Source organism: Penicillium expansum, assembly GCF_000769745.1.
Source record: "Penicillium expansum strain MD-8 chromosome Unknown contig75, whole genome shotgun sequence".
In the NCBI taxonomy this organism is placed as follows: domain Eukaryota; kingdom Fungi; phylum Ascomycota; class Eurotiomycetes; order Eurotiales; family Aspergillaceae; genus Penicillium; species Penicillium expansum.
In genome coordinates, this window is record NW_015971498.1 from 113,054 (window position 1) to 133,154 (window position 20,101).

The window sequence follows — 20,101 nt, forward strand, 5'->3', positions numbered from 1 at the left end:
CTCGTGGAGAGAAGAACATGCAACAAAAGATCATTAGACCAGGCGATAGGTAGATTGTAAGTGACGATTGGATTTTCCGGGAGAACTCTGCCTGCAAGTCGAGGAGCGGTACAACATATGTAATGGTGGAGAATATTTGATAGGCCCTGCCCCTGTAACACTTTTGGAGCCAGACTTGGTCGTATCAAGTGCAGTTTCGATGTTGGAACTCTTTTTTCATCATTCGGTGGGCTCGATGAGGCTGGCTATGAGCAGACCAGTTGATTTCGCTCGCAGCCAGAACACAAAGGATGACGCTCATCGCATTTTTTGTGCTGTGCTCGGCAAACCAGACAGCCTAGTCGTGAGCGGGGGTGCAGACAACGTATGGCAGGGCGTGAAGGGGCCATAAGATGCTTAGGAAATTAGAGTAAGCTTGGGCCAGTAGTAGTAGTAGTAGTAGTAGTAGTAGTATTGCTCGTATCAGTAGTAATTCTGAGAGCCCGAATGTATATCCTATTTCTGGCAGTAAGATATACCAATGTTATTCTCTCGAATGTTTATAAGACAAAGTGCTTGGAAACCCCCCAGATACCTATATACCAATCACCTGACTCACCGATAACTTACTACCTCGGTAGTGTCTATATGCTGTTAATCTAGTGGGCACTGCGGAGTATACTCCCCGGAGTCTCTTATTGTCAGGCTATGAAGGACATCTCTCTCTAACGTAAAATAGCCTAACGGTAACCTTAGAGCGCCTTACGTATATGTCTTATAGAATCTAACCATAGAAGGCTTGAATAATTACTTCAGAGTGGAGGTTTCTATGTTATTATACCGCGTATAAGAGGACAAGTGTTACAACGAGAGCAACATATAAAGAAGATGTCTATAACTTAATTAGGCGTGTTAAATAAAGACTATAGATCACTCTTCACCCTTTAAATCACCAAGTGTAAATGTGAAGGGCCTGCCTGGCATCTCCCCAATAACTAAGCCCCTCACAAAACCAATGGTTTACCCAAAAGGGCCAATGTGTCAACTGTTCGAATTGGTAGATATGGCAGCGTAAATAGCCCAGGTCTAACTCTTTTAGGTATGATCTAGTTGAGCTGGACAAACCAGGGGAGCTTACTGAGTGTTACTAAGGAAGGATGGATGGAGTCCGCACCAAGCACGCACTGGGTGGTCCCGGAGTACGTACCGAACACGCACTTTTCACTCACTGCGGGTGCCAGCCCTGGAGTGATCCTGACCCTGAGTGCCCTCATAGAGCGGTGGCAGCGGCAGCCCAAATAGGAAAGACCCGGGCAAACATTATCCTGTCTATATAAACGCATATAGGGAGATGGGATATGATGATTGGGTTGAAGGGCAATGGATGGGAAAGTCAGCCGGTAAAAATAAAATAGCGGTAGAAAACCCGCATGCTTTTCTCGTGTTCTTGCATGTTGTTTTGTGATTTCATGTAAAGGCATTCATGAGCATGGGCGATAATTGTATTCAAGATTCCCAGTTCTCATTGTCATTGGAATGGGGAAAGAAAGAACGCATAAATTCCCCACTGATGGGATCATAAGGGAAGTACGAGTCCTGAGCCTCAGCGGTTAAGGAATCCATCAGGTCCGCAGTCGAGACGCTCGGATGGGTGTACTGGTCTTCGCCAGGCGGTACATCCGAAGCAGACACCAGGGGATGTTCTAGCTGCGGACCCCAGTAGTCGCCAGCGGTATGAGATATGGGCTGTTCGGATGGCGGTTCCGGGCTGATAGTGGATTTAGGCTCTGGGATATATGGGTAGGAAGGCATGTCGCTGACGTCGTACTTCATGCCCTGGGCCAGCTTGCGGAGGCTGAGGTCGCAGAGCTGCCAGGCGCGTCGGGAGGCAATGCTCTGCTCGGACATTGCGAAGAGCCAACGAATTGCCTTCTTGGACAGGCTGATGAAGTTCTTTTCTTTTTCTGGCATGTGAACGGTGCCGAAGGACAGCTCGAGGAGGAGAACGGTCGCTGCTTGCATGAGATAGTGGAGGATGCACCACCATGGAGCAATCTGGTACAGCTGGAGGGCATCCGGTTCATCTGGTAGCAGATCCAGCATGTGCCATGCAGACTCCAGGGTTACCACTGCCATTTCGTGACTGAAGGAAGGGCTGGGGCCCTGGCGCGCGTCACGCCGGCAGAGACATGGACGGCCTAGTGTTATCCGCGCACTGTAGTAATGCAGCGCTAAGGTCAGTTTGCAGCGAAGGATATCTGGTCCATTGTCTTCCTTGCGTGTGAAGTCGAGACCGGTTGGAAGGTTGGATTGCCATGTCTCGGTTCGAGACTTGAGTTCACCAATCCGGTTCTCAATTTGAGCCCATGGTATCATAACACAATCCACTGAATAGACTTTATTGACGATTTCTTGTACGATGACCGACAAGTCGCAATAGTAGAGATAACAGAGCCCGTAGTTGACAGGCAGCTTTTTGATCCATGCAGTGTCTCGTGCTCGAGTGTGTTGACTGGCATCCTTACCATTTACCGGGTGGAAGGGCATTTGTCTGATAGAAGCACTTGCCATGACGTTGTTGATTCGTTCGTCTCGTAGTGTAGTGTCTGTGAGTACTTCGAGGGCATCGGTTTCTTGTAACTGTTCTTCTTGGAATGGAATGGGGAAAGGCGAAGTCCATACTCCCTCCTGGATACAAGTTGCCCGGCCAGTCATTATTCCGAGCATGTGCTCAAATGTATAAAGACACCACCAGACTCGGTAACGGGCTTCTTTCGAAAGATCGGGTGTCGTTGGACTGGTGCTTTTCATGTTGATTCCAAGTGTGATTGCAGACCGCACTGCCAAAGCCGAGATTCTCCATGCCCTATTTTAAGTGTTATTGCCCGCTCAATTCAGATGACGAGAGGGGGTCTTAAAACTCACCTGTTAATTTGATCAGAAGCGAGAAGATAGAAGGCAATCAAGCCCTCCACCTGGACTTGCTGGAGATCGGGATGGCTGAACAGGACATCACCGTTCATACTGAGAATCCTAGCCCTGGTCATGTATACCAAGTGGTCCTTCTCGTCCCCACGCCATGGTGCGTCAATGAGATGGCCATGTTTAGCCCCGATTGCGAATATCATATTCAATATAGCAAGCCACTTGTCACCAGGTCGAGCAGCGCTGTCAAAGAATGTCCGGTACTGTGCCGAGAAAAGAGGTTTGTTGATGATGGGGTAGAACGGATGCACGGTAGTCAAATACGCCTCAAACATATGATCCGCCACCTCTCTGGGAGGCATGGCATAGAGTTGTACCGGTCCGGGCACAGAGATATCCAAGTCATCAAGATGATAATTGACCGCATGCAGGGATAATGCATTATCGGTCTTTAGATCCTGGCCTGGTTCTAGACTCCCCGGAAGACCTTTGGCCCGTTGGTCTGCCTCTCTGTGTAGCCGTTGCATCCAGGTAATTTCTGAGTTTTTCCCCATATAGCCAGTTGCTCTGGCATGTTCTGATCGATTGATATCCTCTTCTACTCGATCAATTGCCTCAAGAGACCCGATAGATGAAGGCGAGGTCGGTTCATCGTTTTCCGGAACGTCATCCTGAGGGGTTGCTGATTGAGACTGGGAATTATGCGACGAGTAATCCACTTCCGGACCATGCTGTATTTGCGAGTGTTAGCGACACTCCAGTATCCCGAGAAGGTAGAAGGACAAACCTTGTCCAGCAAGCTCCTAATCCGCTCCGCGGCATTGGAATCAACAACACCCCCCAAATCCTTCAGCAGATTCTCATATTCTTGCGCTTTCTCCGAGAGGGTTTTGATTTGTCTGTAATGCGCGAATATTCGGTCAGCATGCTTGCTCGCGATTGAGTGTTGTTCCAGAAATATGCATGTATAGTCACAGATACACGTACTTCTTCGTTCTTTCCCTCCAACCGTCGGGGTAGCTACACGTAGCCCTTAGCTCGCGACATTGGCGACAAACTGGGGTATCCCCACTGCATTTCGTCTTGCGCTGCCTGCAAGATGCGCAAGCGCGAGGCACTCGCCGATTATAGCGCGGGGCAGCTGCGACCCGTTGACGAGGAATGGCAACTTTGGTTTGTGCGGTAAGTGTCTTGCTCGACCGCGTCGGGGCTGTATTGGCTGTTTTGGGGCCTATCGCTGACACTGTGGTTGCGACGGAAAGAGGGCGGAATCTGGGGGGGGCGAGATCTGTTGGTTGTTGGGCGGACGCCTCGCTTTGAGAAATAAGGCCGTCATAGTTCGAAGGCGCTTCCTCGACCGTCATGGTCGCAGAAGCCCTGTGTATTTCAATGAGAGGGTGTTTGGTGAGTCTGAATCTTGTTGCCTTCTTAGGCCCTATGGGGTATAAAGTTGCGACGAATGATGGGGCTGAATTTGCATATGTGAGACCGAGAAATGTATGTACAAGGGAGATTTGAGACCCATCAATAGCAGTCCAAATTTGTACCTCGGAAGTGAAAATACTGTAGAAATCAGAGAATGAAGTCCCCGAGTGGCGGAATACGCGCAACCTTGGAATCGTTGGACCAAACCTCGGAGACGATAGACTGCCCGCTTTCCTGATTAGGCACGGATTAGTCAGGAACCGTTTTATTTTATTTTTGGAAACGAAGATGAAGATGATGAATGAGAAAAAGATGAATTTATGGGAAGAAACGCTAGTTATTTTGACACTTTTGGGTAAAGCCATTCCTCCAGCCGTGAATATCCTCCCAATCTACCCATCCAGGGTAAGTAAACCAAAACATATGTATATATACAAGAGAAGATAGGCATTAGCGAGAAAAGTAAGAGGGTGCGCCGAGAAGACAATGAACATGTACAAGCGAGGTGGAAAAAAAGTGGTAAAGAGAACATGGCGGGTCACAGCCCAGCCAAGAGTGGAGAGAAAGAGGAGAAGACAACATAAATCGACGGTCGATGATAGTTTAGAATTCGCCAAACATCTCGTCGAGCTCATCGACTTCCACCATCTCCGGGTTTTGCAACTCTCTCCAGGACTCGAAGACAGGCTCCGAGTTCATGGAAATAGCCCGAGGGGTAAGGGTGAGCCTCTCGTGCGACTCAGTCAGGTCCGACATCTTCAGATCGACATCCGGAAGGCCGCTGTTCAACATATCAAGCGAGCGCTTAAGGGTCGAAACAGGGGCGGCATCAGGATCTTCAGGGAGGCTAATCTGAGGGGCAACGAGAGCGCCGGCAAGCTCCTCACCGTCCACACCGAGATCTGTCAAAGCGCTCGTGCCAGACGAGACAGACGATGCGATGGAGGTGAGGGAGGGGGAAGGAGAGGTGCCGAACAGGGCAGTGGCGGCAGCCTCGTCCAGGTCCTGAGCCATTTGGTCGACAGGCATGTGCGAGAAGTAGTCACTATACTCTTCTTCAGACATGCCGTCACCGTGCATAGATGGAGACATTGAACCACCATTCATAGGGGATTCAGAGATGCTCATATCACGGTCCTCCAAGGCGCTCAGGCCCTCGGAAAGGATGGACTGGCTACGGCTCGACTCGGCTTTTTCCTCAGATGCACGCTCACGCACAGCGCTAGCAGTTTGTGTGAATTCCTTCTCGTCACCCTCCAGGGGTGGAGAAGCCGCGCGGTGCGAGTTCATGAGACGCGTCAAATTACTAGCGTTGGAAAAGTGATCAGAAGAACCGCCATGGCTAGCGGAGGTATTCAAATCACCATGCTCTTCAAAGTCGGGAGAAGACAAGTCCACTTCGGGACTGGGGCTACGTTCCCGCACCATCGCGTCTTCCTCATCCTCGAGACTGGAAACACTGGGTGTAATGTGCTTGCTACCCACGGCAGATACCAGATCGTCGGTCTCAGGAATAGGTTGATGGGGAAACGTGGTAAGATAGTAGTACACTTTGCGAGGATGAATTAAAATAAGCTCCTTGGCCATAGGACAAGGCGCGAGAGCCGTCCAAGGACGCTTCATATAGGCAGCTAACCGCGATGAGAGCAACGCGGCGGGATTGGCAGAACTAAGACAGAAAATGTTAGTAATTATTTTTTAGAGGAAGCCTGAGGAGGATACGTACTTTGCGACATTGACATTTAGTGTGACCAGGACTGCCGCCAGTTCTTTCACGAGATGAGGGCGATTTCCCGTCTTCTCGAGTTGATTGATTACAGCGATCACGATGTCGTCGTTAATTCCTTCTGTGTCGATCTTGGGCGCAAGCACTCCATCCATCGGCGAGGGAGGCGGTGTAATCTCAAATAGTCCATGTCGGCCAGCGCGCGCAATCATTTTTGGGTCGGATGGCTCGGGTGATAATGAAGTCGAGCCATGCGATCTCTTGACTTTTTTTGTTGGTTGCTCATCGTTATGCGCTTTTGAGATAGAGGGAGAACGACGAGTGGAATTTGGGAGCTGAATGCCCAAGGATGGAAGGGATAGTGACTTGCGACGAGTGTTGTACGGCATTGTGAGGGAAGTAACCGGAGAGAACAAGACAAGAATCAAGAATCAAAGGAGAGTAAGACACAAAGATGAGGATATAATAAAAAAAGAAGCAAAAGGATATAATAATAAACAGAATAATAAGAAGAATAATAATAAAGATTCTAAAGATATGGGGGATGTTAGTAGAAAGGGGGATGAGAAAGATAAACGGGGGGGGATCATCAAGATGCGACAGGAAGAGCTGTTTGGATGGCAAATTACCAACGAGGGCCTGAGGAATCTGCGGGAAAAAAAAGTTTGAAATTTGTAAAAAATTGAAAAATTGAAAAATCGGAGTGGTAATTTACCGTATGGTATTTTTGCCCTTTAAATTTGGCAGCCTCCCGAATTAGTGTACCGCTGATTGGTTGGACTGGGGCTTGTTTTTATTTTTCCCTTTTCTATTACTCTTTAAGAATGTACATGGAGAATGCCTATCTGTACTTTCTTAAGCGAGCTACCCAAGTACTCTATACTTCGTGCTTTGTACTCCGTAGATAATCTCACATTAGCTTCAATATACTATAGGCTCATTCTCACCGCCATGTTAAAGCCACCGGAATACAGCATGCGACAATGCGACACGCACAGGCAAAAAGTGAACAATTCCCAGGCGGTGGAGATCAACCCATTCCTCTTCAGGTCTTAGTATGATAATCCATAGTTCTTCCATTCTATCTTCGGGTTTAGTGCATACCGAAAGGGCTGGGTGGGGTCGGCCATGTGTTCTATGACCCGACTAGGTCCAATTTTGGTGCTCTATCAACCTTGGCGTCTCCATTTATCCAACAACCTTGGAACTCTCCAGTGGTTACTTCATCCCGCATACATCGGATTCCGCTAATCACAACCCGACTCTTTCAACAATAATATGACCTACCGATGCATTGATTGGTAGTCGCTCGGTGGATGTCCGTACAATCATTCGAACCCGGATCCTTCCTACTGCATGGGATATGTACCTACAGAACGGAGTAGATTATGTATTCGATCTGTCACCTATTGGTTGCTAGGGGACCAAGGCACACACCGCTGTTGATAGATCGAAATATATTAATTGACTTAGTATACAATGAACTAAATATGCAAGTAAACTAACTAAGCATACTCCGTAAACACACGACATCTAATCCAGTAACCATAATAAACAACCCACTAAATTTGACAAAAGAAAAAAAAAAAAAGACAAGGCTTAAGCCGAGCCCTCCGGTCGGAAACACCGAGACCCAAACCAGCTCCCTAGCGCAACCGTTTACAAACAGAAAAAGAAAAAAATATGAAGTGGCCACTTAAAGTCCACCGAGATCCACTATTTAGTGGATCTCAGGGACCCAATCGACGGGACACCGATCAATCAGAGTCGGTGTATCGTATTGTACATGACGCTAGTAAGGGATGCTCACATTAGCGTCTCGGGGAGAAAAGGAACGTTTGCCACTGATGAGACACTTTGTTTTTCTTCTATATCCAATCTCATCATCAGCTTTAATGTACCTTGTACTCCGTATACTATAATATCTTTAGATTTGTCCTTTTTTTTAAGATTTTAAATACCCAAAAGCCAAATTTACCGCAACTGCTTCTAAAAAAAAGTGGTGATGCCATTGAGGAAACATTAATATAACACATCTATGTATATTCCTACGTGGCTATGATGACATCCTTCTCCTCTCAAGCCATCCGGATTCATTATCCACCCTCTAACTTTCAGTGATATGATGATGATCAGTTGGATGGGGGATATGATTGTTCACGAACTCCGTACTCGTATGTAACTGCATTATTATTGTCCCATATCTCCTTCAGGACAGGCATCCAGCAAGGGATTTACATAGTACTAGGTACAAGCATTGCTGCCCAGATGTGATGCAGGTCTCGGTACTCTGTATTGAGGGAAACATCATTCCTTGAATTAACCCCTGCAATTGTTGTATATTGTGAATGAATACTACTGCTCCGTACTAGTGTCGCATTTATTCTCTGATCTCCGTTTTCATGACATCGACCACTCTCGGCCCAGGGGATCGGGACCCGTCAACCATGGGAATAACCTGCCTATTGTTACACCGGCTGAAGGGAACAATTGCTTTGGCTCGAGTTTATCTGATCGCATCAAACGTTAAATTATGTATTCTATCAGAATATTGGGAATATTTAGTTTATAAACTGTACCTACATTGTACAGTATGCAGGTGCACGAGAATTCTCCGCACCTCCATAACCGCAGGTACTACTCCGTACAGTACTACATAACGTCCACTTTCGTCTTCTACTGTAGCGTACTCTTCATGTTTACATTACTAAATATCATGTCCACACATTATATATATTGCACTGAGGGGCTACCCTACACTATATATTGTATAGGTAGATTGCTATCTCTAGTAACACTGATTAACTTACTTAGATACCCGATATGGTATCCCCAATCTAAACGGAACACATCCAAATCTAGATCTACCAATGAAAGTAGGGCTCGATAACCGATGCATCAAATGTCCAAACCTTACCTAAACTCATTATCCTTGGTTCCGACTTCCCCGCCACACTAGATCCAACCACCGGGGACCATTGCATCAAACAAAGAGCAGATGCATCCAAGACACGGAATGACCCCTGCAAAAGATCTGCACCTTGCATGTAAATTCATGATGGGGATTGGTAGCAAAACCCGTTTTTGACGCGGGCCAGAATTGATACTATCATCAGCCAATACCACCCCTGGAAAAAAATGCCGAGGGGGCTGTTAGCACATACATATGTTGTCGGTCGCTTTATGTACCGCATTCTGGGCCGTCGCGAATTTTTACTGATCGGGCAGGTGGTCCTGCTCGCTTGGTATTTCATATTTTATAGCATAGGTGGTAAGGTACGGAGTACTTAGTACCGAACTCTTAGAGCAGGCCTGGACTCGCTAACTATCTACTCAGACTGCACTTAGTGGGCACAAAGCAAAGTTTATACTATGGGGTTGGGTTATATATATAAGCTGTTGTTGATAAACGTCTGATCATCGCTAAATGTATAACTCCCTAGTAGTATCGTCTAACCGCTTCTATGAATCACGCATGTCTTGCAAGTCTACAGAAACATGCAGTAATTTGTAAATATATAGAATCGCCTTGAGGAGAAAGTTGAAAACAACTCCAACCACCAATTATCGTCTATATGGCCGGAGAGGATATTAGCTTACTTGGTGCTCGCAACTGCTTCTAGTAAATCTTCATTCCGTGTCTAGAGCACGCACAAAAGTCTTGACTCTTGCCATACATTATATGAACTTTGGATTTGTGGTTGTCGTCAAAGTTATTACTCAAAGCGAATGTAAACCCCTGGGCGCAGAAAACATCGGGATTAACGAAGACCGAGTTTGCATATATATCATCGCAGATGAGATGGATGCAAGTCGTATTTTCCATAGAAGCGAGCGATTTCCCTGATCTTTCCTGGTAACTAATTGGGGGTAAAGGTCTAGCGTCGCTTTTGTAGGCTATCGACTCTAAGAGAAGGGGCTAACATGATAGAACATACGTAACATTCCCCTAAGGGATTACATTAAGTGATTTTTGAGCTACTCGCGTTGATAGTAGCATCCGTGTGGCCCCTGGCGTACTCTGATAGTATCACAGCGTGGACTTAGATGTCTTTCTCCGTGTTCTCTTTAAAAGCATGCCCAAAGGACCTTTGATTTACTTCCGGTTGGAATGTATGGTCGACCGAATGCTAATGATCCCATTGGAGAGAGGAGATAGGTAGCAATTTCCCACGGCTTCGTATCTCGATATCCATCTTGAACTCAACATAGAGTGGCTGCAGGGTGAGAATTCCTTCCAAGTCATCGCAGATGTACCAACCAGCTCAAGGTCTCAATCGACGTCGTAACTCCAGGGGCTACTCGAAATTCGTCCTACGCAACAGGTGTTATTGGGTGGAAACAGGAGTTTAAAAGGCCAACCAGTACTTTCAGCAGTCGTGGTGAGCCCACTGTTCCTTGTTCGTAGGTCAAGTATGTAGAATGTTCAACGCTGGGCTGAACTTCGACGAGTGCGGTTGTTCTGATTCTCCGAGGGTCAAACACTCACCCCAGTTTTCAATCGAGCAGCAATCTCTGTGTGCATAAGATAGTTTTCCGCGATGCCCAATTTGATTATGTCATGCTGGTCAGCTTTGGACAGTTCTTATCGTTGACTTTGATTTTCTCACATTCCGTTTGGATTATGGGTTCTATCGTAATACGCTGATAAGATCCTGCGAATGTCTCTCCAATATTCATTCTGAACGACATTTCCCGCTCCCGAGAAGGAAAGTCCGGCCTGGCTCCTATTTAAATAACCCCATTGTGTGTCTGCGGTCAAGTCTTTTTCGATAATGAAAGATAGTCCCCATATTCTCACCTTCGTAGATTAGTAGTTGTCAAGGGAAGGCGTCAGGGTCCACCTTGAAGATATGATCCACTATATACATCGAGCCCCGATGTGAACCTGGGTGCTCACTGGTGGAAAACTCTTCGGGTCCTCGGAATTCCCCGCGGACCAACAACCTACTAACGCAGTGTTTTGAGTTGATCCCATCATAGAAGTTTCTCTATGGGCATGTCCTCTCAGTATTTGCCAGGGTATGTCATAGTTGCTTCATATAGATATTGGTGAGAAAATGATTTTACATGCTTGCAGGTCCGAAATGCCATTTTAAAGGATCAGACCATACTACAAGAGGAAACTCCTCTGGTCTTTCCTCCTAGTGGATAGAAAAATACCCCGAGAACTTCCCGTAAGCTGGCGAATCATGGCTATTCCTTGGGGTCATGGCAGTTATTAATTATCATTCGTATAACGTACAACAATATACACATGCTTTATCTTCGTGGAACAGTAGACTGTTCATAATATCAATGCCGAGAGAAGAACCTTCTACTAACCCCTAGACAGCCCTTTATTCACAAATATCAACCTCATCTAGTTCCTGATAGATAGCCCTCTTGATGTCCTCCTCAGCCCAACACATATCCACCGCATTCCTCGCAAGCTGCACCATCTCCTTCCGACTGAACCCACAATAAGTATAGACCTTCTGCAGATTCCCATCGATCCAAACATCATGCATCAAAGTCGGATCATCACTATTAATACAAATCTTCACCCCATTCTTCACCAACCTCTGAATCTTCGGAAACAAAACCTCCGTCGGCGTCCTCCGATGATAAGCATGCGGACACAGAGTCAACCCAATCCCCCTATCCACCAACCCACGCCACAATTCCTCAGAATCTTCCGCATCCAACCCATGATCAATCCTCTCCGCTCCCTTGCCCCCACAAACCTCAAAGATAGCCTCAGTCACATGCTCCCGCGTATCCTTCTGCCCGAAGTCACAGTGCATAGTAACATGCAGGCCATCCGCGCGCGCCAAGGCAAATCCCTCCTCAAAAAGCATTGGCGGTCTCTCGTATGCATTACTAGCTAGTCCAACAGCATGGAACAGCCCCTTCCCACCCTCAACAGTCCCAGCGGCCCATGGTCTCGCCTCACGGTAAGCATCCAGACCCTGCTCGACAGGCTCGTCGCGCAAGAAGCACAGAATCCACCGCGAATGCACACCGAGCTGGGCTGCGGCGTCATGTTGCGCGCGCAGATACCCGTCCATGACGGCTGCCGCGGGGATACCGCGACGCGTGTGCGCCTGGATGTCGAAGAAGGGTTCAGTGTAGCGCACATTCATGGCTGCGCACCGGCGCAGATAGGCCATGGCTAGATCGTAGAAGTCGGTTTCTGTGCGTAGAACTTCGCACCCGGCAAAATAGGCTTCTAGGAAGGTTGGGATGCCTGGTTGGCGGCCATTTAGCTCGGGGCGGTGGTTGAGAGTCACTGCATAGGAGGCTTGCAGTTCTGAGAAGGTGGCGTAGGGGAGGGCAATGTTGTTGCGGTGGGCCAGTTCCCAGCGGAGAGAGGGTGTTAGGGTCCCTTCAATATGAACATGGAGTTCGACCTTGGGGAGATTGGCGATAAACGGGGTGATTGTAAGGCCGTTCATGATTACTGCCCGATTGAGTCTTTACCACTTGGCAAAATGAAATACGAGTTTAGTCTCAGTCCGTAGGTAGAACCTGCCTAAAATATCAAAAATCAAAGTTGGAGTACGTTCGGAGTACAATAGAAGGCTCTGAGACACCGCCCCATACTTACTCCGACGGTATCCCTAGCTCTAGCCCTAAAAGACTTGGCTTCATTCCCGTCCAATCGGCGCTCGAAAGATTCCCGAATCGGCGATAACGTGCAGGGATTAGGCCAATGGGAGGTGCGGGGAAAGATAACAGGGTGCATATGACCATATAAGAAGGGTTCAAAGTATCTTGAATGAGATCCTCAACATTTTCTTTTTCACTAGAGATGGCCATGGACGCAACTACTCCCGATGCGGGAGAACAGGGGACGAACCATGCTATGGCGAAAAGAGTGTTGAGGAAGATCGACAGACGGCTGATCCCACTGCTTTTCACGACTTATATGTTTAATTTCATGGATAAAACCATCCTGTCGAGCGCGTCTGTCTTCGGGATGAGGCATGATACTGTAAGAACATGAACATGTCGAGAGAAATAAGAACCACAACTAAGATCATTTCTAGGGTTTGGTTGGCCAGCAGTACAGCTGGGTCTCATCGATCTTCTACTTTGGCTACCTGGGATGGGTATATCCAACAACTTTGCTTATTGCTCGGCTGCCCGCCGCCAAGTACATGACGGCCAACACGCTATTCTGGGGCGCTGTAGTGGCTCTCACTGCGGCATGCACCAACTTTGGCGGCCTCATTACAGTTCGTTTCTTGCTTGGAGTTGCTGAAGCAACGATCACGCCAGCGTTTATGTTTATCACATCGACGTGGTACACGCGTGATGAGATTCCTACCAGGACTGGCCTGTGGTTTGCTGGAAACGTGCGTTATCTCCTGTCAATATTTTGGATAAAAGCTCATCTTTACACAGAGTGTCGGTGGTATTATTTCTAGTCTTCTCGCCTACGGCCTGGGTCATGTCAAAGACCACGTTGGACCGTGGAGGTGGATGTTCATCGTCCTTGGCTGCGCGACATTCCTTTGGGGATTCGCTATCTGGATTCTACTACCAGACTCAATTTCCACGGCCAACTTCCTCACAGAAGAGGAACGCCAGTTCGCAAGCAACAGAGTTGTCGTTGCAGGCACAGGCACAACGGAGGAAACCGCTTGGAAATGGGACCAGTTCGTTGAATGCCTGATGGATCCCAAGACGTGGCTTATATTCGGACTGGAGCTTTGTACTCAGATCCCTAACGGAGGAACGCAGAACTTTGCCAATCTGGTGATTGTCTCATTCGGTTTCACGAGCCTGCAATCAACACTGCTCACCATCCCTTACTCCCTCATCACCGTGGCTGCAATCACCGGAACGGGCTGGCTGGCCGGTCGTTTCCGCCAACTGAACTGCTTGCTTATCGTGGCCGTTGTGATCCCTCCCGTCATTGGCAGTGCGATCATCTACTCCCGCGCGCACATCGTCTTAGGAGTGCAATTCTTCGGATATTTCCTCTTGTCGAGTGGCCCCGCAGCAATGCCGCTTGCTATGTCGTTGGTGCAGGCCAATTACCGTGGAGTCACTAAGAAAATGACAGTCACTGCCATGCTCTTCCTGGCTTACTGTGCTGGAAACATTTCTGGGCCTCAGTTCTTCCTCAGTAAGGAGGCGCCCAATTATAACACTGCTTTCCGCACCATCATGATTTGCTACGCCATGTCTGTCGTTTTGGCGTTGGTTCTGCGCTTCTACTTGCAGTGGACTAACGCTCGCCGTACGCGTCTAGAGGGCTTCGAGGGCAGTGCTGGAAACGCGGGTGCAGTTGGTGGAAAGGGATTGGAGGATGATCCCGATTCGAAGAATGTGGCGGATATGGTGAACCGAGTACAGTTGGTATCGGATGACTATGAGGATGTTACGGACTGGAAGACACCAGGCTTCAGGTATCGTTACTAAAAAGGCACGACGAAAGTACGAATGTGGACGTATAGGCTGGTTTCTGAGATAGCATCACGCTAATCGCTTGGATATATCATTTTTTGATATGCAGTTAAACAAAATGAGTATATTCTATCCCTGAATCCCATTTCTATCACCCCAAATAATAATACAAATCTCCAAATTATGGTACATCCAAAAGAGGCTCCAGCCAAAGCCACAAGATCAAGACTGAGCCTTCTCAGCACCCTGCTTCGGCCTCAACACATAACGCCACGTAGTCCCCAGATGCCACCGCTTCTCCTCCACAATCTCCAACCCACTCTCACGCACAATATCCCCGATATCACGATTCCACCAACAACCATGGCGATCCGCATGAGCCGGAGCAAGATTATCCAAAATCCGATTAAGCCAATCATAATAAGAACGCCCATGCTCAAGCAACAAGATCCGCCCACTCCCAGGCTCTGTAACAGACCCCAGATGTCTCAGCGTAGCAACCGGATCCGGCATCGAGCAAAGACCCATAGTCTGCACAATGGTATCAAAGTAAACCGGCTCCCCATTCGTCTTCACCCCAGAGCGCCCAATATCAGACGCCGGCTCAACCTTACCCGCATCACAAGCCCGGAACACCGCCGGGAACTCAGGATACAATTTCTCGAACTTTTCCTTCGTAATAGCCACCATCTGCGGACTAAGGTCAATAAAGGTAACCGATCGACAGCCCAAAACCGCAGCGTGGCCATCGGCATCTAACCCGCGACGCTCGCCGAGCTCGTAGAACGGCAGATTGCGTCCCGTGCCACAGCTGACTTCGAGCACATTCCCGCGCGCTTGGAGCACTAGATCACGTCGCTTCTTGCCGAGGCCCATTGCCTTTTCGGAGAGCTCGACGTCCGCATCGAAGGTTGCCGCTGTCGTGTTGTAGCGGTCTGAGACATCGCGTGGCACGTTGAGAGTTTGAGCTTTGCTTACTTCGTGCGCGTACGACGCGTACAGGTAGCCGCAGTACGTGCTGATGGTGAGTGCTGTGACTCCCAGGAAGGTTAGGGCTCTGGGTGGGATGCCATGGCCTGGTTTTGCTGTGGGTTTAGCGTTGGGGCCTTCAGATTGAGCGCCCTGTGGGTTTGGGCGCTCTTGGTAAGGTTGGCGAGGCGGAGTTACTTGTCGCCGTTTTATAGCCACTGGTTTGGAACTTTGTGAACTGGGGGATTGTTAGTTTGGGGTTTGGATTGAAGAGTTTTGGTTACATACCTCGGCTTTGGGGGTCGAGGGGTTTTGCTTGATGCGCTGCGGCAGGGTGTGGCGGGCCACTTTGCAACCAATGGCACTCTGCGCAATTGATTTACGTTCATTATGATGTTTTAAACTAGCAGAATGGACTGCCAAGGGTTTTGTGCAGGGCTTGCTGTGCAAGCCGGTTGTGCATATATGGTTTGACGCGAGCGAAGATTTGAGTGCTTACGCGACAGGGTTGTCAGCCCCCCGCGATACCAAAAAAAGAGACGGAAGCTCCAAGAAAGGGAAAATCAAACTGATCAAAAAGAAGTCCTGTGATCGGTTGCACTTTCCAATTTGTATAGATCGGAGTAATGGTATCGACCCCAGCGAAGAAGAAAAGTCGGGAACAGAAGCCGACGAACAGTGCCGTTATCGGCTCAACTGTTATCAATTGGAGAGATCCCCCGAATCTCCAATTCTGGTGTTCACCCACACACACATATTTTCACAAATGGCATTGCCGTCCAAGATTCTGATTGTAGGAGGGGGGGTGTTTGGATGTGAGTGTTTAGAACAATCCTGGAAACCCTCTGTCTACACCGCGTGTTACGCTACACATTACACTTCCACCTACTAACATTCCCCAGTATCCACCGCCCTCTCCCTGTCAAAGCGACACCCAGAATCCAAAGTAACAGTAGTAGAGTCCTCACCAACAATCCCAAACCCACATGGCTCATCTGTGGACACATCCCGGATTGTGCGGGCCGACTACGCCAACGCAGCATACTCCAAGCTCGCGGCAGCGGCCATTGACCGCTGGCGCAGCACAGACTGGGGCCGTGATGGCCGCTACACGCAGAACGGCCTGCTACTCGTGTACCCAGCAGACAGCGCCAGTGCCAAGGAGTACGCACGCAAGAGCTACGCCAATGTGCGCCAGATCGAGGGCGACAACGTCACCTTCCTGCCGACCCAAGCGGACGTCCTCAGCGTCGTTCCGGCCTACGGTTCGACCCTCGATGTCGCTGGCGGCTACGTGAACTGGGGCTCTGGATGGTCTGATGCTGCGGGCAGCGTGCAGTATGCTAAGACACTCCTCGACGCTGAGGGTAAGGTTACCTTCCGTACTGGTGATGTCGAACGTGTGTTATATGACACGAACGGCGCGAAGCCTAAAGCTACCGGTGTCGTCTTGGCGGATGGTTCGACTCTCGAGGCGGATCTCATTGTGCTGGCGACTGGAGCGTGGACGTCGAAACTTGTTGACTTGCGTGGGAGGGCTGTTGCAACTGGACAGGCGATTGCGTATATGCGGATCTCTGATGAGGAGCAGCGAGAGCTGGAGAATTTGCCTACAATCTTGAACTTTGCCACGGGCATCTTTATTATCCCACCCAGGGATAATCTGCTTAAGATTGCCCGGCATGCGTATGGGTATCTCAATCCGGTTGAGGTGCCGGTTCCTGATGCCGGGGCTTCGGGCTCGATGGTGGTTAGTCTACCTGAGCAGGGGGTTCCTGTACCGCTTGAAGGACAGGAGGCGTTCCGGGTTGCGTTGAGGCAGCTTTTGCCGCGGTTCGCGGAGAGGGAGTTTTTCGATACGAGGGTTTGCTGGTATACTGATACGTGAGTTTGGTCCCCTTCCAGCTGCGAGTTGGGTGGTTGTGGTTGGTACTAATCTGTTTAACAGGCCCACGGGTGATTTCATTGTTTCTTATCACCCTGAGCACGAAGGTCTTTTCCTTGCTACCGGTGGTAGTGGGCATGGGTTCAAATTCTTCCCTGTCATTGGAGACAAGATTGTTGATGCGCTAGAGGGCACTCTTGATTCCGAGTTGAGTAAGATGTGGGCATGGCCTGAGGCTGCTGTGTCGGACGAAGAGGACTTTGATGGCGATGGTAGTCGGTCTGGGGAGAGGAGAGCGATTTTGAAAGACGAGTTGGCGAAGGCACAGAAGGCTTCGCGGAGCAGTGTGCTTTAGGATGTGCCCCTTGGTAACTGTGGTGTATATAAATATGAAGATTGGACATAGAAAGGCAATTATACTACAGACCAAGTGCGAGCAAAGGCCGAGACTTAAAGGAGCTACACGAGCTACAAGCTACATTGATCTACTCAAAGTACAAAAGAAAGTAGTAGTTTTTTTCTCTCAAGAGATTTTCATTGACTACTCAAAGGTAGTATCACGGCAAAAAGCCGGTCCATCAAGCCCCAGATGGGGAAAGCAAGGACGGAAGTGAATCTAGCAGACTGCCTTAGGTCACCATTAATTTTTTTTTGGCCCGTGGGGATAGAAGCAATCCTCCACAGATGAAACCATTGAACGATAAATGATTAAATCGAGGCAGTCATCGACCGGCGCACAACCGCCTCACTGCGGTGTGCAGCAATCTAATTGTGTGGAAGAACGCGAAAGTGTGAGGAAAACCGGGGATCATCCGAATCGCTAAAAACGCCCAACTATGCTTGCATGAAAAGAGTCGTAAGAACCGAAGGAAAAGCGAGATACAGACCGAAGGCGACTGTCCTCGTAAAGAGAAAAAGCAATGTTAATACAGGTTTGAAATGCATAGTGATCTCCTTTTGAGCTTTCTTAGACCTTGCGGAAATCTGGAAGTATCAGTTAGTGAAAGCGCGATGGCAACGAATGCAGCAAGACAGCATACCAGAAAGTACAGGGTAGATCAGCTCGAAAGCCTGGTAGATCTCCTCGCGGACTTTAGCACCAGTCAGGACAATCTTGCCACTGACGAAGATTAAGAGAACGATCTTGGGCTTCATCATGCGGTAGATCAAACCAGGGAACAACTCAGGCTCGTAGGAACTGAAATTGTGGTGACGAGAGGCCAACCCCTCCAGACGGATGGGGAACTTGATGTCGCAAGAGCCGACAATATTCTGGATTTTGAAATCGGTAAACTTGGCGTTGAAACCAAGCTTCTGAATAATACGCGCATACTTGCGCGAAGCCAGCTTGGAATCATCCTCGGACTTGGCACCAGTAACGACCATCTTGCCGGAGGCGAAGATGAGAGCTGTAGTCTTAGGTTCACGGATACGCATAATCACGGCAGCAAAACGCTAAGGAAAGAACCGAGTTCAGCCACATTGTGCCTTGAGGTGCGTCCTATCAGGACAATGTGAGGGGTGGTTAATAAATACCTTTGGGTTGTATTCGGCGTTGCGTGCGTGCAGTGCGATGGTCTTGAGATCAAGGCGACAGTCAAGGTTGACAGTAGCAACGATGTTCCTTTTGGAATAACTAGTTCAGCCATTCTGGTCACCCAGAAAAACATCCAGAGTATACTCACTGCAAGGTTGGGACAATGCCACTGCTTCCGGTGGTCGCGCCAGGGGTTGCGGCGGGGGTTGCAGGAGAAGCGGGAGTCACCCCGGTGCCATTCATGGCATTTCCTCCGACCTGCTGGCCATTCATACCGTTTCCGCTCTGTGCCATGGCCTCCTTCTCGGAGTTGGGAGGGGTCAGATCCCCAGCGCCACCAGGGAAAGACAGCGACGAGGTAGCAGTAAAGGCACGAGCCTGCTGCGCATTGGAAGGATGGGTTGTCAGAGAATCCATTTTGATGGAATACTCGAGTTGTGACAAGAAATAAAGATGGAACTATCAAGGAGAGAGATGAGCTTGGATCGCGAAAAGTCGCGAGAGATGAGAAGGACGCGTGCAAGAGGCGCGGTGGACAGGGGGGAGCAGGCAGAAGCCATCAATATGGAAAGAGCCTCCAAAGGGAAGGAACGACGAAGGAAAGGAAAGTGCAACCCAGCAACCGACAAAAGAGGAAGGAGGTTCTTACCTGGGAGATGGACAACTCAATGTATCCCCCTACGAGGTGTTCGCACGTAACCTCTCGGAATGACAGGCAATCACGAGATAGTGTAGGCAACGAAACCCAACGCAGTCAATAGATGAACGAATCAAGAAAAAATCACACTGAAGTGTTTTTTCAAGATAAGCGCGACGGCGATATTATGGACGGAAGGACGGCAATTTTTTTTTTGTTTCTTTCGAAATGTTTCTTTTGCGCTGTTTCTGGAAATGGGATTGTCTATCTGCGCGATCTGAAAAAAAAGAGAGAGTGGTGAAGCGAAACCTGAGGCTCGACTTCTATGGTGATTAGGTCCGTGGACAAAAAAAACCTTTTTCCCCTAAAGAAAATAGAATCAAGGTTCTTCCAGAGATAAATCAAAGATCTTTGTGAGGTAGATCTGATTAGTAAGAGAAAGCCGGCAGATATCAAGATTTGATAATCAAGAGGCTTTTTTTTGGAGAGCGGAGGGAAGAAGAATTTCCGAAATAAGATCCGCCAAGACCGAGACAAAATTCCCAAGGTAAAATGGGGGGAGGTTGGGTCTTTATATAGTGCTGAGTCACAGCCCGGTCAGGGGAGGCTGGGCCGCTGGTG

At 48.7% G+C, this 20,101-nt stretch overlaps 7 protein-coding genes across 7 annotated transcripts; 2 read left to right on the forward strand and 5 right to left on the reverse strand.

The window, feature by feature from the left end:
* Positions 1–1,485: 1,485 nt before the first annotated feature.
* On the reverse strand, positions 1,486–4,268 carry PEX2_028340 (Zn(II)2Cys6 transcription factor; the record flags this gene model as incomplete). Its single annotated transcript, XM_016740109.1, has 4 exons — positions 1,486–2,845; positions 2,905–3,635; positions 3,692–3,803; positions 3,892–4,268. The coding sequence occupies 4 exons, from the start codon at positions 4,266–4,268 to the stop codon at positions 1,486–1,488; spliced, it is 2,580 nt and encodes an 859-aa protein (XP_016593520.1).
* A 664-nt stretch (positions 4,269–4,932) lies between these two features.
* On the reverse strand, positions 4,933–6,267 carry PEX2_028350 (uncharacterized protein; the record flags this gene model as incomplete). The annotated part of the gene is made up of 2 exons (XM_016740110.1): positions 4,933–5,998; positions 6,056–6,267. 2 exons carry the CDS (start codon positions 6,265–6,267, stop codon positions 4,933–4,935), a joined length of 1,278 nt encoding a protein of 425 aa, XP_016593521.1.
* A 5,127-nt stretch (positions 6,268–11,394) lies between these two features.
* Positions 11,395–12,492, reverse strand: PEX2_028360 (adenosine deaminase family protein; the record flags this gene model as incomplete). The annotated part of the gene is made up of 1 exon (XM_016740111.1): positions 11,395–12,492. One exon carries the CDS (start codon positions 12,490–12,492, stop codon positions 11,395–11,397), a length of 1,098 nt encoding a protein of 365 aa, XP_016593522.1.
* A 356-nt stretch (positions 12,493–12,848) lies between these two features.
* On the forward strand, positions 12,849–14,467 carry PEX2_028370 (Major facilitator superfamily domain, general substrate transporter; the record flags this gene model as incomplete). The annotated part of the gene is made up of 3 exons (XM_016740112.1): positions 12,849–13,031; positions 13,087–13,395; positions 13,445–14,467. 3 exons carry the CDS (start codon positions 12,849–12,851, stop codon positions 14,465–14,467), a joined length of 1,515 nt encoding a protein of 504 aa, XP_016593523.1.
* A 207-nt stretch (positions 14,468–14,674) lies between these two features.
* On the reverse strand, positions 14,675–15,810 carry PEX2_028380 (class I SAM-dependent methyltransferase; the record flags this gene model as incomplete). The annotated part of the gene is made up of 2 exons (XM_016740113.1): positions 14,675–15,659; positions 15,710–15,810. The coding sequence occupies 2 exons, from the start codon at positions 15,808–15,810 to the stop codon at positions 14,675–14,677; spliced, it is 1,086 nt and encodes a 361-aa protein (XP_016593524.1).
* A 377-nt stretch (positions 15,811–16,187) lies between these two features.
* Positions 16,188–17,661, forward strand: PEX2_028390 (NAD(P)/FAD-dependent oxidoreductase; the record flags this gene model as incomplete). The annotated part of the gene is made up of 3 exons (XM_016740114.1): positions 16,188–16,236; positions 16,324–17,305; positions 17,370–17,661. The coding sequence occupies 3 exons, from the start codon at positions 16,188–16,190 to the stop codon at positions 17,659–17,661; spliced, it is 1,323 nt and encodes a 440-aa protein (XP_016593525.1).
* Positions 17,662–18,273: 612 nt separating this feature from the next.
* On the reverse strand, positions 18,274–19,260 carry PEX2_028400 (TBP family protein; the record flags this gene model as incomplete). Its single annotated transcript, XM_016740115.1, has 4 exons — positions 18,274–18,290; positions 18,347–18,761; positions 18,843–18,930; positions 18,992–19,260. 4 exons carry the CDS (start codon positions 19,258–19,260, stop codon positions 18,274–18,276), a joined length of 789 nt encoding a protein of 262 aa, XP_016593526.1.
* Positions 19,261–20,101: the final 841 nt, after the last annotated feature.